The 11,353-nt window shown below is 33.4% G+C and overlaps 1 protein-coding gene across 1 annotated transcript; it reads right to left on the reverse strand.

Annotated features, from left to right (window-relative positions):
* Nucleotides 1-1,631: 1,631 nt before the first annotated feature.
* black (glutamate decarboxylase-like protein black) lies at nucleotides 1,632-10,927 on the reverse strand. The gene is made up of 4 exons (XM_073091467.1): nucleotides 10,545-10,927; nucleotides 9,195-9,488; nucleotides 2,720-3,087; nucleotides 1,632-2,370 (listed from the first exon to the last, which is right to left on the reverse strand). Exons 1-4 carry the CDS (start codon nucleotides 10,809-10,811, stop codon nucleotides 1,767-1,769), a joined length of 1,533 nt encoding a protein of 510 aa, XP_072947568.1. The 5' UTR covers nucleotides 10,812-10,927; the 3' UTR covers nucleotides 1,632-1,766.
* Between the last annotated feature and the right edge of the window lie 426 nt (nucleotides 10,928-11,353).

The raw sequence follows: 11,353 nt of genomic DNA on the forward strand, positions 1-11,353 counted from the left end.
TTGATTTAAAAATAAACCAAAAACTGTTAGAACTCTACACACATGCAATTTTGCACCGGTATTGCCACTTTTAAAATGAGGATTTTCGATTCTTTTAACAAATATAGACCTCTACTAATTTACTTAGAACCTGTGAACTTGATAGGTATCAATATTTACAAAAGTCTGTGAATTTTACAAAAAATCCAATAATTCAAGTTTAGCTCAATAATTGATGAGTTTAAATCAATAATTGATGAGTGTTATTAATTTTACCCTAAATCAATAATTGAAGAGTGGTTTTAGTTAATTACACTTGCGACTTAAAAAAATATACCTAAATACCTAAATATTTTATATTGACGAAGTCGACCATCACACTAGTTTATTCTTCGGGCGGCATAACGACCTCCTAAGGAGATCCGCACTGTCCCACAGCTCGAGCAGTAATGCCCCGATGTCGCCAGTTCGGCCCTTTTTATAGGACCGGCGCACGTGCACTTGTTTTCCTATTTAAAATGCAGGTAGTTTTACCTCAGGTGTTTAATCATTTCATTTTATAATAGGAGGACTGCCGTATTTGCTCCGACAAATATAATGTTATTTAAAAAATAAAAAAATAATGAAAAATATATCATCACACTGTTACGTGGGTGATTTATCTATCCAGGATTAACAGCAAATACAACAGCAACCTCATCTAAGTCTAATTTGAATGCTGACCACGTTTATAGCGCTCAGCACAAGACAATTTCAGGTTTGATCCCCGGGTAGGCAAAGTAATGATTAATTAAAATTACATTTTCAGGTCTAAGTACTTGTGTCAATACATAGCATCAACGGTAAAGATTGTGTTAGGCTAAGAGTATATATTTTTTTCGTTAGTCACAAATGCCAACATACTTACCATACCTTTTCCACGGACCCAGTAATGCTAGCATTTCCTTAGATTTTGATCACTCCGGTGCGACAAAGATCATATACGAATGAAACAATATTTCTTCGCACTTTTTCTTCGATTTCGATCTTAACTGCGCATGTCGGCATTATTCCACGTAAATTACACCATGAGAGCCATTAAACGGCTGACAAAATTGTCAGCCTTTTTAATCATTTCATGGCTTCCTTCAAATACAAGGCGGTAAGATATCTATGATTAGAATCTCCCTTAAATTTCTGGAATTGAAATTCCACTGATATGGACCACTTATACTTTGAAGGCACTAACAATTAACGAGTAATAATCTGCAAAACAATTGTCGAGTAATTACTATGATTCATGAAATTGCTTTGAGGTTGTGCAAGGTGCGTATGAATAATCTTAATGCATTTACTTTCGATTCTTAACATCGTTTTGTAACACAACAATGTTTGAAGATTGCCTATAAATTAGATATACAGATTTTTTACCTAAATTTAAAAACGATAAAACACACAGGTAACATCACAAACTTAATATATATGATAGGTATTACCGTATTACCCATGATTTCCTATATAACAGGCTCATCCTTTATTCATTGTGATATTCTTAAAGCGAAATCACCAGAAAGTTCTGGGAATTTAAAATTATTAACTTAGCTTTGCCACTCCTAACGATATGTATTACGAATTTGGTAAGAGTTAGTGATCTTTGAAAAAATGCACCAAAATAGGCTGTAACAATATTTATTGAAATAAATCTTTATTAAACACAACATTAACTTGAATAACATAAAACTAAATCACAGGCTACATGATGCAATATTTGTACAAGGTTACACGTAGATAAATATTCAATTAAACATCTAGACGATTAGATCCGAACCCAGCCTCTCGAACTCGTTAGCAAAGTAGACCATATCTTTGTGGTCTAGAGCGGAGTTTTGAAACACGATGCGGAAAAAGTTGACGAGGTCGCCTTGAGGTTGGTACGTGACCATCATGCACCCTTCCTTTATCATGCGTTCCTTAATCTTGGGGGCAACCTTGTGCAGCCTTTCGTTGAAGTCAGGCTCGTTTTCGCAATTGCGAAGGCATTTCGGAACGTACCAGAACATTATGTTCGTGCATTCAGGGTTGGGTAGCACCAAACGGAAGCCTTCCCTTTGTTTTATGTGATCGAGGAAGAATTTAGCGTTGTCGAACAACTTATCGATGTGCTTCTCGAAACCTTCGCTGCCCTTCGCTTTCCACATGAACCAGAACTTGAGGACGTCGGCTCTCCGGCCACACTGGATGTGCTTGTCGCCAGTGTCGTACGAGGTGTCGTAGAACTTATCCTTCTGGAACAGGTACTTCGCGTTGGAAGAGTGACCCTCCTTCAGGACATTCTTATGTCGAATCAGGAATGTCGAGCACTGCTGCGGTGCGGCGAGGAGCTTGTGAGGGTTCCACGTCACCGAATCCGCTCTGGAAAACAAAACCAAGTTGATCCATAAGTTTATTGTAATTTTTTTATGAAGTGAAATATCGTTTTCTTAGAATTAAATTTAACCCACCCATTATGTTAATTGGTTTTGGATTTCTGCAATTCTCTGATACAAAGCAACGTAATAAAAGCGAATGAATTGTATACTTTGAGTAAAGTTATGAAAAAATATTCAATTTAAGTATATACGAATATAATTAATTTAGATTGAATTTAGATTATTACTTTTCATTTGAGTTTAAACTACTAAAATTAGTGTTTTTTTTAATACTACGTATCAGCTACATTTCCTTTATTCATAGTGTTACTAAAATGATTAAATTGTCTCACAGTTCGATTCCCTGCAACAAATGCCTGTGTTTCCTGGACATCAGCGCACCACCACCCCAGGCGGCATCAACGTGCAACCACAGATTATACTTCTTGCACAGAGCGGAAATAGGCATCAAAGGATCGAAAGCTCCGAATACAGTAGTGCCAGATGTAGCTGTCACCATGAATGGTGTTGCCCCTCTGTCTAATGCTGCAATGATGTTCTGTTCCAAATCATTGACATCCATTTTACCACTCTTGTCGGCCTTAATCAAAATGCAGTTGTCGTTGCCAATACCCATGAAGGCGGCCATCTTTCTTGTAGAATAATGAGCAAGCTCCGACGTGAAGAGAACCAAGTTTGGTACAGCATATACTCCTTTGCTCTGTAAAATAGAAAGTTGAACGTAAATATGTATACCGTGATGTTATTGTATTGTACTTTTGTACATAAAATTAAGTATAAAATTCACTTTATATTTAAAAGTCGAAACCCTACAATAACTGATGAAATTTTGCTGAGCGAATGTACCTCCGCAATATTCTTATAGCCAATAGTTCAACGAACTTAACTTATACTAAGATATTATATAAAACTAACTCACGGCCGTAAAAAATAAAGGAGGTCGAAAATGGGCCGAATTGCTTCGAGAAAAGAATGCTACGGCCGTGCCGCTTTTTTTGGCTTTGGCTCGACTTGGCGGAGGCACTGCCGTGCCTCCAGATTTTATAATTTTGCAATAATTTAATGATGAAAACATAATCATAAATCTGTTTATAGATTGACAAGAGATTTAATTAACATATTTTTTATATTTCTTTTAATCCGTGACTAAACGTATAATAAATTATTTATTGCACTCGGAATTGCTAAAATAAAATTATCTCACGGTCGTCTACATTTCTAGAAATAATATTTTTATAATGCAGCAGCCTATTGATTACGCTAATATTTCATGTTAACGTAATTTGGAACACAAAAATTCGAAATCTTTGGTGAACAGTAACAGAACAACATACTTCACTGCCGTGACCAAAAGAGGTTTGAATGACATACATCTTGAGTACATATACCGAAGAACTTTCCGATAGATCCGGCAGTTTGTCTGGCACAGGGAGATTTTGCTTTACCAAAATATATCCATTACATACCAAAATGAAAAAAGGTTAATAATTTTGTAGATATAAAAATAAAATAATCAAATAAATTTATTAAAAAATATCTGTGTTTGAGGACGAAGATTAAACGATTAAATGTTGTCACGGCCGTACTTGTTTTAGCAAGATATTTGCATTACATTAAAACAAATAATAGATAAAAGTTGCTTAAGTAATTAGGAAATAGACAATTTAAGGTCGGCATTGTCGATTCTTGTTTCGGAAAGGTCAATTATTATATCAGTTCCGTATTTGCGAGGAAGTGTTTTTAATGGCTTACATTTCGCCAATCGCCGTTTACGCGGAACTCTATATAAAATGTAACATTAAATACATATATAAAGGATACAAAGCAAAATTTTAAATGGCATGGCCTTTAAGATTAATTAATTTACTCATTGACCTAGTAGCAAATTTGCTTTCAGGTCAATGACTTTAACACCTTTTGACCCTTTCACGATTTAGCATGTAGATAGTAAAAAATATATGTTTTTTTTGTTTATTTTATTTTTATTTTTGTTATTTTTTATGAATCAAATTGTTGACAATATTTAGTCAAAAACTTTGGATAACTTTATAATTGTGTTACTATTATACACTTGTATAAAAACCAAAAATGTAACTTCTTAATATTTTTCAGAGCTTTAATTATATCGATAGGATGATAAAACGAACTCTTTCTAGAAATGCCGCGATTTTTTATTTTATTTTATGCAAAATAATAATGTGTATCGTCGGTATAGTCTAGAAATCAATATCGATATCAAATGATATTCGATATCAAATGTAACATACAATCTATGTAACATACTGTTGTTCCAATTAAGTAATTGAACGATGAAGGGCATACAAAAATCATAATTAGTAGTATTTAACAGAAGTCAATGTACATATATTAGACTATAGGAAGAACATAATATTAAATCTAGTTTTAAACCATTTTAAGTTCAGTTCTAAATATTACAAAATACTTTTAGTCATAATCATGAATACCGATTTTTTGCGTTTACACAAATAAAAATATTTGAAAGTTATCAAGTTAGACTAAAAAAATCGTAATAGCAAGTAAGGTTAAACATACACAATGAATTTTAATTTAATGGAAGGTTGAATCAGAGAATAGTACAAATATATAAAAGGAATGAACAAAAAAAATAGTATGCATAAAAATGTTATGTATTTAATGTCAAAGGATACAAGAACACCGAACTAAGAATAGAAGAAAGTAAGAAACATGCTTTTTCATACAATCTTTTAGGGGATGTTTTAGTACGAGGCAGGAAGATCGTCATACCGACCTAAAACACTGATGATTTCAATTCTGATTATGGACAAGAAAGTCATGTAAATGAAAAATTTAAATTCTATACTGGGTCTGAATTTTTGTACCGATGTTAATTACAAATTACAACACAAACAATCCTAATATGGGACTATGAGGTTAGACAGCACTATTTAATACTAATCAATTGATTTAACAGCGTAAAAACATCATAAGGAAACATCTACATCTGAGAGCTCTATAAAAAAAAGTTATATATCGTATGTGTACTTTACACATTCCCATATAATTAATGTAGTGACTGTGCCTTACATCTTACATCGCTCTGAGTGACGAACCACATCCAGCAGTGGACTACAAATACCTTGATGATGGCATATTTTTTGCCATCAAGTTTTGAGAGGTAACGTGTTAAGCTATAGTGGGGTTATATAGCAATGTTTATAATAAATATAAAATACACGAACTTGAAATTTCATGCTCCTACTAATACCAAGGTCCATTAAAGTAGGTATAACCGCACGCTATAATCATCTCGTATCGAGGTTAAGGCGACTACCGAATGCTTCCTACAAAACTTGCAATCAACGTATATACTAATACATTGTATGTACTTGTACTAATGACTACTTGAATTCCTGGGTCTTAGGTAGCGTTTAATTCCCCCTGATTTTGCTGTATGACAGCCGTTGTTAATAAACAACCTATCCAGTTACTGACCACCAAAGATTTAATAATTGGCCAAGTGCGAGTTGAACTCGGACATGGATAGAATCCTGTGACAGACGGATAGACCACGGTGTCTCCTAAGTAGGTAATAGGGTTCCGTTTTTAAGCTTTGGGTCTGGAAACTTAAAAATGACAATAGGTATTATATTTAAAAAGTCCCTGGTAATATTTCATAAGAAAAACATATGAGATAGTAATAATCAAAACAAATCAAATTTAATAAAAAAGTAGATAAAATTAAACACAAGAGTTTGAAATCATCCCATATCTATCGCAGCACGAATGATTTTGGAAAAATGTCATTGCAACAGTTATATAATTAAAAGTTAAAATATTAGATTAATTTATTTTAATTAGCAAACAAACAGAGAAGTAATAAATAACAAATATTGCATCATATAACGTGTTACAGTACAATTTTATTTGAATTTTAGAATTAAACATTTTGATATCCTTCAGTACAAGTAGTCGGCCCTATTCGAACCGGTGTCCAATTATATAAAGTTTATTACTAAAATTACTGAGCAAATTGTAGTTTATTACTTGGTCCACATTTCTTTGAAGCAATATTTCACGCTACGGCATTATTTTAATTTGCCCTACGGGTATCTTAAAACTACTATTTACATCAATTGCTTTTTATGTCGCGTGTACAGCCACCGTCTAATCAATGTCCTGAATAAAGACAATGAGTGCAGTAATCTTGGTCAGTAAATCGTAATTATGAGATTATGTAATTCCATGTATAATTTTTAGGACAAAGGCAATTTATAAAGTAAGGCGAGATGCTAGAAGATTTGCAGAGTTATCGCTAGTTTTTAAAGCTAGCTTTGAAGAAGAGCTAAAGCCTACACAGACATATGAAAGGTAACTGTGAATTTATGTTCTTATTTTAAAATATTTCACCGTTTGCTGATAAACTTGATAATACTGGTTAATGGAAATATAAAAAAGTTCAATAAATATGTCCAGCAGCTATCAAAAGTAAAAATTTGGCTCGAAATACAAGTGGTGTTAGGTTAGGTTGGTCACTGTCAGTGTAATGATCAAATTCAAATTGGACACCAACCAAAAATTGGTCATAAAGTTGATATCAGTTGAAACCAATCAAAAGCAGATCTATGCCGTCAGGATGTAAATGTAACTTATTTTGAACTCAATAAATAATATTGAAAGACAAAAATAATATAAATAATAAAATTTAATTGAAAGTGATGAAATTTGGGTAAATGAGGACCGCAGAATACAGGGAAGAAAAGCCTAATAATTATTATCAACCACGTATACTATATAGGTATTAAATGAATTTTAAATGAGTAGAATAATAATATGATTATACTATGACGATGGTATGAGTAGTATAACTATAATGTTTGGTAAAATACTATATGACTAAGGGAGATAAGGAGGAACTTTGAAAATCGTCATCAACGAAAATAGGTGAATGTATATAAAATTAATGTTAATTAAATAACTACATAATTAAAGTTTGACTATGGCATGAATTTAAATAAATTGTATGTCGAAATATCTACGAAATGATTAAGGCTGATATAGGAATACATCGACCAATTTAAAAAAAAAAAGATTGTCGACAATCTATGGAGAATTTTGACATACGAGTAGAAATATTAACAAAATGATCACAATATTTAGATGCCATTTAATTCTTGTTTTTAATCATTTGTTATGCATGTATTTCAAGGCTCGGCATCATCAGAGCTAAATTATCTTTAGAATCTTTTAAATTCAATTCCTTAAATTAATTGTCTAACCGTCCTCAATTAAATTAACTGTCCGTCCTTACGCAATATCTGGAAAAACAACCGATTGATATAGTAGATTGAATTCTGCTAGTGCGTCTAAGTACAATTACGATTTCTACTGGAAATCGGAAAAAAGACAACAGGAAATTAAAAAAAAAGTTAAAAAATTATTTATGAACTACTAAATTATTTTCATTATTAAGTTTTGACAGTAAAGACGACAATACTAATACTTAAAAATATTGTTTATAAATCGCGATTTACTACGATCATGGTGTCAAAATGCTCAGGGAAATAGTAAAAAATAGCAGAACAAATCAATTTGAATTTGTTTTGTCACGCATGAAATTATCTTAATTAATTACAATTTACTTAACATTTGCATGTCCTACTAACTATTGTACCAATTAATATTAATATACCAATATGCATAGAAAATAATTACAATTTAATAAAATACATCTATAATGTTATAATTATAGGTTAATATTACTTCCTTAATTTACTACTAGTTTTTCGCCCGCGTTTAAAAGAAAATAATATGACATATTAACATACATAAAACTGAAAATTCGTACCTTCATTGGAATGACAACTCTGAAACCTTCGTGGGCTCATGGACAACAACTTTGTTAAAGATCATCACTTGATCAAATGCATAGTTTACGATTCAATCCTTACTAATATCGTTTAAAATAATCGACTTTTTGGTCCAAAAGATCGATTCTCCGATTAATCGATCTTAGATCGCCATCCCTAGTTTCCGTGGGATTTCCGGAATAAAAACGTTCATATGTCCTTTCTCGGGTTTTACACTATCTTTGTACAAAATTTCATTGAAATCGGTTCAGTGGTTTAGGCGTGAAGAAAAGATAACCAGACAGAGAGACAGACAGACAGACAGAGTTACTTTCGGATTTATAATATTAGTAAGGATTTTGTCGTCAGACCTATATTAAACATCAATTTTTCCAGGAAAAAATGTACCTCTGGATTGTGTCACAAAGATATGAATATACTTAGCATAAAGTACAGGAATTAGATTGGGAGTTTCACGAAAAATTTGCTTTGATCAATATTTACCCAGTACATAAATTACTAGATAGTGCTATGTTATTTTTTTATCGTAACGTAGATTTACGACTAAACGAGTCATTTAATTACTACTACTGTGTTCCGGATTACCTCTGATAAGCTCACAAAACCAAATGATAATTACCAAAGGATAATTCGCGGTAAAGTACTTTGGAAAATCCACAATCAGCCAGTAGCTTAATTAGCCGCAATTAAGCTAAAGACGATACAAGACTAGATGTTGATGACCGGTTAGCCAATGCGAAGCATTCGGTGGACAAATAAAATTTTGCCATACTTATTTTCAAACGAGGCTTGCAATTTTTATTATTTTTAGTAGTCTCAACTCTCACGAGTCTCGGGAGTTAAAATCCGTTAAGCTATGTGGACTGCAGGGCGTACCAAAGAACGCGACAAACATGGAAAACATTACCCTTTTTCTGACTCAACGGGTAAAAAGAAAGTACAAGATGATTAAACTAACCTTAACTTCTGGATAGAAGTAGTATCGAGCGCAGCTGATAGCGTAGCCATTCGCAATGGAGCCTCCAGGGCAGAAGATGCCGTCACCTTCGCCGTTCGTCCATCCAAGAATCCTCCTCATCTCGCGAAGAACCTCCTCCTCCATTAGGGTGAATACTGGAGCCACTTCGTACGTGTACACACTGGGGTTTAGGGCATCTGTCAACCATTGACCGACCAAGCCGTAAGGGTCCACGGAAGAAAACAACTGGTTCACGAAGTAAGGGTGCGCCGTGTTGACGGAGTAACGTGCTACCTGAAAAACATATTCCCAAATGTTTATTTGGGTTCTTCAGTGTTTTATCCGAAAGAGGTCAAACTATCCATGGTTCGATTGTAATAAAACACTAACATACCAGTTTCAGCCTTACGATACATCATAATGGTATAATCCGCGTAAAACTGCTAGTCCGCTCTGAATATAGAAATGAATCACGTCGCCATAGCAAATTGTATGACTACACCTGCTCGCAACAACTTCAGAGCGGACTAATAGTTTGGCGCGGACGATACTTAAGTGGCTACAGCCGCCCATATATATTCCGCAATCAACTCTAGATACGATTAAAGTCTTGAAGTCTTGCACAGATGCGTTGCTACCCCCTGAGGAGTAAATTGGACACCTCGATGCCTCGAACTTATGAACAAAATTTAATGTCTATCCCAATATACCTTCCAGTTTAGATACGAGTATGTTAGTCAGTTTGTATTAATCGAAAGCTATTTGAAAGACTTAATTTGTCACATGAATATTTTCTTAGTAGGAATCGAACCTATGACTCTCGTCGTAACAATATATCACTCCACTTTCAAGTGTATGTAATATATTATAATTTAATACAATTAATCACTAATGTTTAATGTTTCATTGAATTCCATGGACATAAAACATCCTCATTGCAAAAACTTGTTTAAAAAAGATAATATATCTGCAAGGAAAATATCTAGCGCATTTGCAACAACGCTACATTGAATAATTAGCACTTCCGCTCATTAGTGCCTTTTTAAGAATCTTGTAATAATGCAACTCTTTGACTGGCTCTTAAACTCCTTTTTAAGTTAAATATTGTTTAATAGATTTTAATGATAATAAAAATATAATGTATTTAAAGTACGTTCGTAATATAAAATGGATTAAAATTCTTTATTACTCGTATATAATATTGATTTAAGATAAATTTAAGTAAACAAAATAAATATGAAACAAAAAAGATACGTCGATTAAAAGATACAGACTGTAGTATCTTTTTCGAAATGTATTAAAATATTAAGTGTGTTCTCAATATAAAAAATATTAATCAAATGTACTTACATCAGCCATCAGCGCCAACAATTCTTCATGAGTGGAAGGCCCTTCCCGAGGCTTCAAGTCGATCGCCCGCTTGATATCCTCAGGAGCTGCCCATTCCACCACCTTCGAGGTCCTGGAAGACCTGGTAAAAACCACTCTCTCCACCAGAAGATCCACTGCCCGCCGTAAGAAGTCTTCATGTTTGGATCGCTCCGGAAGACTTTGGAAGAGATTCTGCATCTCTCTATCTTCGCCGTCCGTCACAATCATTGTTGAATCAGCTGGCATTTTGTTTTTATTCACAATTTACCATTAGATGCTTTGTTATTATATTTATTTATTGTTGTTTTGAACGCAAACGGGCGGCTGTGGCCATCGGCGGAGCAGTTTTGGCCCGTCTCTCGCTGCGTAGCCTTCTTAAATACCTCGCTGCCAATTCACTTTATAAGGTTATAATACTTTAAGTGCTCTGCAGTTATAAACAATAATTGCACTGATGGACTGCCTAAAATAATTAAATTATTACCCATAAAGTTCTTTGATACGTTATTTTATCTAACGTTGTTACTACGATTTTTTAGCTAATGTCAGGGAAATTGAAAATAAAGTAATAAATATCCTAAAGCATTGCAAACGTTTTAATTATTTTATATACAATCAATATTTATTTTATATATTGCACATAGTTATTTTGGTTATTAAAGGCGTATTTTTTTAAATCAAAAGGAGCATTCAGGCGAAAATTAAAGTATTTAAATTCATCTACTTACCTGTCAAAAAATTGAACCGAAACTTGACGCGAGAGTGGCTAATTCGAGAAACACACAGTT

The sequence above is a fragment of the Epargyreus clarus genome, unplaced genomic scaffold (assembly GCF_041222505.1).
Source record: "Epargyreus clarus isolate Ecla_fem2 unplaced genomic scaffold, WU_Ecla_fem_2.2 ptg000034l, whole genome shotgun sequence".
Classification (NCBI taxonomy): Eukaryota; Metazoa; Arthropoda; class Insecta; order Lepidoptera; family Hesperiidae; genus Epargyreus; species Epargyreus clarus.